Source organism: Azolla caroliniana, unplaced genomic scaffold, assembly GCF_043228905.1.
Source record: "Azolla caroliniana isolate FFs.n. ecotype wild unplaced genomic scaffold, voAzoCaro1.0.p SCAF_4, whole genome shotgun sequence".
NCBI classification, from domain to species: Eukaryota; Viridiplantae; Streptophyta; class Polypodiopsida; order Salviniales; family Salviniaceae; genus Azolla; species Azolla caroliniana.
In genome coordinates, this window is record NW_028230439.1 from 22,327,681 (window position 1) to 22,333,393 (window position 5,713).

Below are 5,713 nucleotides of genomic sequence, written 5' to 3' on the forward strand. Positions count from 1 at the left end.
GGATTATGCACTATGTTGCATATAAATCCAAAGTTGCAAACACTGGCATTGCCTAGATTTCAAGATTAACAATAATTATGCTAGGGATAAGAGGAAGTCCTAAATCAAAATTTTATTAGACATACAATAACAAAAAGTTAGGGATAATATTCAATGTGAAGGAGAGCAAGGGCATGAAAAACATGTAGAGAGAAAGGGGGGAGGGGTTCTTGTCGAGGCTTCTTTAGGGCCATAAGCAAAGGAGAGGAAATTCTTTCTTTGTACGTTACCTTGCTCTTGGGCACACAACATCATCAAGAAGCTCTTTTTTCTTTCTTTCAGCAACACATATTGTTGGTGGGGAACCTTGATGTGATGCAAAAACTCTTAGAAAAATATACAAAATTTCAGTGCCAAAAACACTAGTGAGCAAAAGTTGAAATATTTGTGGAGGGATTTTCGGCAAATTGGAGACAATCATAAAGAGATTTTCTCAAAAGGACTTGAAGAAACAAAAAGCCAATAATAGACGGATGACAAGAGACCAAATGATCGAGAGTCATTCAAATGCTCCAAAATATGATGTAATGGAAAACAAGTTGCATTGTTCTTTGCTTGTGATTGGGAATGAGGCCAAACAATCAAAAGGGGGCCCTTGATTGCTTTGCACCTTGGATAAACATGAAAAACGGGTTCTAGCCTGTAATTCTCATGACCCAAGGAAATGCAAATAACAAAATAATTATACATTTTCGGACATTTGGGAGTGAAGTTGAGAGCTCGTTAAACAAGGTGGCACCAAAGGTAATCCACGACAAGCCAAATTCAATTGACGTTGTACATGTCGATTGGTACAAGTTACAACCCAACAAAGTTGTATGGTGGATTATTGTTTAAGTAAACATGGGGGGTGCCCCTTAGAAATCGTATGGTGGGTGTAAAAGATTTGTTTTTCTGTTTCTTTGGTTTCAAAAACGTGAACCATATATTTGTTTTGTTTCTAATGGCTCTACTTTTTTCAACACGGTTCGTTTCGGATGAGAGAAGGCATATAAATTGGCCGTGGCATGTCTTCGGTCCGAATGCACATGAGGCGGCGCCCCTTGCTTTTGTCCGTGATGTGGATGTAGTAGAGGCATATCTTGTCCATGATGTGGCATGGGATTAAGCAAACGAGACACACAACCCTTAGCAGCTAGTGCGACGTGGGATGCCATGTCACGTATTGCTTGCCACATAGGATTCCACGTCAGTGGCCCGAATGCACATGAGGAGGCACCCCCTTGCTTTTGTCCGTGATGTGGACGCGGTAGAGGCCCATCTTGTCCATGACGTGGCATGGGATTAAGCTGACGAGGCATGCAGCAGGTGCCACGTGGGATGCCACATCGCGGATTGCCTACCACATAGGAGGCCATGTCAGTGGCTCGAATCCACATGGGGAGGCACCCCCCTTGCTTTTGTCCGCGATGTGGACGCAGTAGAGGCTCATCTTGTCCATGACGTGGCATGGGATTAAGCTGACAGAGGCGCGCAGCCCTTAGTGTAGCTTTTACCACGTGGGATGCCACGTCACGGATAGCCTGCCACATGAGGTGCCACGTCGGTATTGCCGACGGGCGAACCGTCTTCTTCCTCCTCCTCCTTCCGAACATCAGACTCTGTCGTCCCACAGAGACTCGTTCTTCTTCTTCATCATCATAATCTTCTTCATCATCTGCTTCTTCTTCGCCGCCATCTCTGCTTCCTGTCGTTCTTTCTTTTGATTCCTGCTGTTATATCTCCGTTTTCCAGCACAGATTTGTAAATAGAAGGTTCTCCGATTCTGATCCGAGTCGGAGCAATCCTGCATAAGACAATTTTGTAATTTTTGTAAGGAAGGTCTGTAGCGTACGAACTTTGCATCTTCTCTCGCTTCCTTCTGTGTATATCCCGGTCGTCTTGATGCCAGCCTTTTCCCAGAAGAAAAGCAACCGAATTTTAGGTTTACTTATATAGCAGGGCTCTTCTGCACCGGATTTGACACTATTACTTCATATTATCGATTATATACATTTCTGCGATGTTGCTGCTGCCGCAGATATGGTGTGATCAATTCTGTAATATATCTATTACCATGATGAAGATGACGGTTTTTTTGGTGGCATCCTCCGAGTCTATCTGTGTCGCCTCTTTCTACTGAATTCGTTTTCTGATCCTCTTATTCTATCTGGCGATGGTGGCTCCTCGTCGGATTATTCTGCACAGAGCAGCAGGAATTCAAGAAAGCTATTAGTGGCCATATTACTGATTAGATTTTGTATATTTTTTTAATGCTGATAAACAAATCCTCTTCCTCTTCCTCCAATATCACCTCCACTACCGAGAGGTCGAACATTCGAGCAGGGAAGCTCCCCAAATCAGACTCCAGGCGCATATTAGTCACGTTAGATTATCAGTCTTCGTCTCCAAGTTCCTGCAAATCCTCCAAGGTGAATTCCATTAAACAGATGATGACACGCAGAGGAATCTTGAGTATAGGCGTTGCTATGGATCAAGTGATGAGAGCATCACAAAGCAGGCAATGGTGGAAGCCTAAGAACCATACAAATCACAGCAACAGCAGTTACAACAATAGCCGTTATACTGTGAAAGGAGGTATTCTGGCCTTCTCTGTGTTTCTGCTTCTTGTCATGGCCATTAAGGCTCAGCTTCGAGGACACTCAGAGCAGAGAAATAGTGGTGGCTTGGGAATGTTGCAGTTGTTCCTCCCGCCGCCTCTGCATGCCCAGATTCACCTTCTTCTGGTTAATAATCCAAAGCATTTGGACCCCATTTCTGGCCCACATCTATTTGCAGGCGAGCCTCCCCAAACCTTTCTGGAGCATGGCAAAGATGAAAACTTACTGCCCGAGCTGAAGGAAATTCCCCTTCATGCAGGTAATAAACATTGTGAAGGAAGGTAAAATGGATCATTAGATTGCTTAGAAGCACTTTGACAAAAATCTGCGTTCTATGGTTCGATCGATTGCCAAGATTGACATGTCCAGGCATTAATCAGAAAAATGTTTTACCCATATTGGTGTGGTTTTCTTGGCATTTGATTGATTGCCAAGATTACCATATTGGTGTGGTTTTCTTGGCATTTGATCGATTGCCAAGATTGACATGTCAGAGGCATTAATCAAGAAAATATTTTAACCATTACCATAGCCTGATCTGTCTCCTCTTATCTTGTGTTGGCAGATGATAGTATCAGAAGCAGTGATAGCAATCCCCTAGGGTTAAGCAACCCCATGAGAGTTTATGTTTATGATCTTCCCCCTAGTTTCAATGAGGATTGGCTGAACACAAACGAAGATGGACATGGACATGGAAACCATCACCGATGCTCGAACCACCTGTTCGCAGCCGAAGTCGCGATCCACAAGCGATTGCTGAGCAGCCCCGTGCGGACATTGAGGCCGTGGGATGCAGACTTCTTCTTCGTACCCGTGTACGTCTCGTGTAACTTCAACACCTCCACGGGCTTCCCATCATTGGCCCACGCGCGCTCCCTCCTACGATCCGCAGTCAAGCTCGTGTCTCGCCAGATGCCCTACTGGAATCGCAGCCGAGGCAAGGACCATGTATTTGTGGCCACGCACGACTACGGGGCATGCTTCCACACCATGGTATAACTATTTATGTTCATCACAAGTGATGACTCTTACCTACTTTCAACTATGAAATTCAAAATGTTTTTTCTAAATTACCATTGCTCTTCCTTCCTGTTTTGCAGGAAGATGTAGCCATCACCGCCGGAATTCCGAGCTTCCTTAGGAACTCCATCATTTTGCAGACATTTGGGCAGACAAGCAGCCATGCTTGCCAACCACACAACCAGAATGTACAGATCCCTCCGTTTGTGCTGCCTTCATCGGTGGATCAAGAGTATCACCCGGAGGAGCAAACCCGGGATATCTGGGCCTATTTCCGCGGGAAAATCGAGCTACACCCGAAAAATATCAGTGGCAGGATGTATAGCAGGTGTGTAGATAGATCCTTTGATGGAGTACAGGTGGGCCTGAATGTTTTGATAAGAGGTTTGTTAGGAATGTAGGGAGATGAACATAGAAACTGAATTTGTGGCCATTTTGTGTTATGAACAGGGGTGTGCGTTCGATGATCTGGCGGAGGTTCCGACACAATCACCGATTCTTCATCGAGAGGTCACGATCTCCGGACTATCATATGGAGATCAGCCGGTCGGTGTTTTGTTTGTGCCCTCTAGGATGGGCACCATGGAGTCCTCGCATTGTCGAGGCGGTCATATTCGGATGTGTGCCCGTCATCATCGCAGATGACATTGCACTTCCCTATTCACACCTCATAGATTGGCCGCGGATTTCTGTTGGAGTGCCGGAGAAGGATGTGAGTAGGTTGGGCAAAATTTTGGACAAAGTGTCGCGGACCAATTTGAGCACCATTCAAGAGAACCTGTGGAAGTCGGAGTATAGGAAGGCATTGTTGTACATGGACCCCCTCACAAAGGGTGATGCTACATGGCAAGCCCTAGAATTGTTGTCTAGAAGGCTTACCCCAAACATGTCAAATGGATAGATGAGATTAATTACTTACTACTAGCTCAACAACCGAATTGATTGATTTGATGACACGAGACAAGTAGCTAAGAGCAAAAGAGGACTTATTGAAGTGTCCATTTTCTCATGATGATTCCTAAAAGTTTCCCATTCAAGATGGTTCCAAGTAACTTCATCTAGCTCTACCTGCCCTCTATCTAGCCTTTCACCTTTCCCGTACCCATTGGAAACTATGTTCTGCCATTGGTTTAAAAACTTGCGACTTACGCCTGTCAACTCACTTATGCCCAATTTGAGTACCCGAGAAGCAAATGACTCACCTATAGGGAATGCCACTTATAGGGGGAAGAGATGAAGAACTTAGGCCTAGGAGACACCCACAAACACATAGGAAAAGAAAGAGATACGTTCTCCACAACAAATAAGAGGCGGCCTTTATTTAAGGTTCTATGTAGAGTGCCTTCAACATTACTTGGCTTTGGATATTAAAAAACAAACCCAACATTCGCATCATCAATGTGGTAGCTATTATATAATTTCTCATCATCAATGTGGTAGCCATTATATAATTTCTCGGGGGTTAACAAGGTTCATTTTTTGAATCAAGCTTACCTTTTTATGGGCTTCCTTGTATCTTGGAAAGTTGTGTGACAAACTTCCTTAGCATATATGTACATGTTAAATTTGGATGACAATTCTCTAATGTGACACATATCCATTCTCATGTTATGTCTCAACAAGGAACTTGTAAGGAACTCAATTTTAAAGAACAATCATACATATGAAATACATTTATGGAGAGTGTAAGGAACTCAATTGTACAGAACAATCATACATATGAAATACATTTATGGAGAGTGTTACTCTTTTGTAGGATTTCTCTCAAGTGCTCTCATAAGCGTAAAACACACCTAGGATGGGGCAATATAAACATATAATAGGCTATCATATGTAACCTCAACATTTGAGTTACAATCACATCAACCCACATACATATATACATACACGTACGCATGCACACGTGGATGTACACACACAGACACAGACACATTGTACATGCATATGCATGTGTTAACCACATTTTGAAACAACCTAAGTTATCTAACAATTTAGAAATATTATGAATTTATATTATGTGAAATGCACATAAGAGATCAAAACCAGTCTACTTA

The 5,713-nt window shown here is 43.4% G+C and overlaps 1 protein-coding gene across 1 annotated transcript; it reads left to right on the forward strand.

The window, feature by feature from the left end:
- The first annotated feature begins 2,324 nt into the window (after positions 1-2,324).
- LOC147865443 (putative glucuronoxylan glucuronosyltransferase IRX7) lies at positions 2,325-5,340 on the forward strand. The gene is made up of 4 exons (XM_087318250.1): positions 2,325-2,898; positions 3,205-3,632; positions 3,740-3,987; positions 4,110-5,340. Exons 1-4 carry the CDS (start codon positions 2,469-2,471, stop codon positions 4,558-4,560), a joined length of 1,557 nt encoding a protein of 518 aa, XP_087174376.1. The 5' UTR covers positions 2,325-2,468; the 3' UTR covers positions 4,561-5,340.
- The last annotated feature ends 373 nt before the right edge of the window (positions 5,341-5,713 follow it).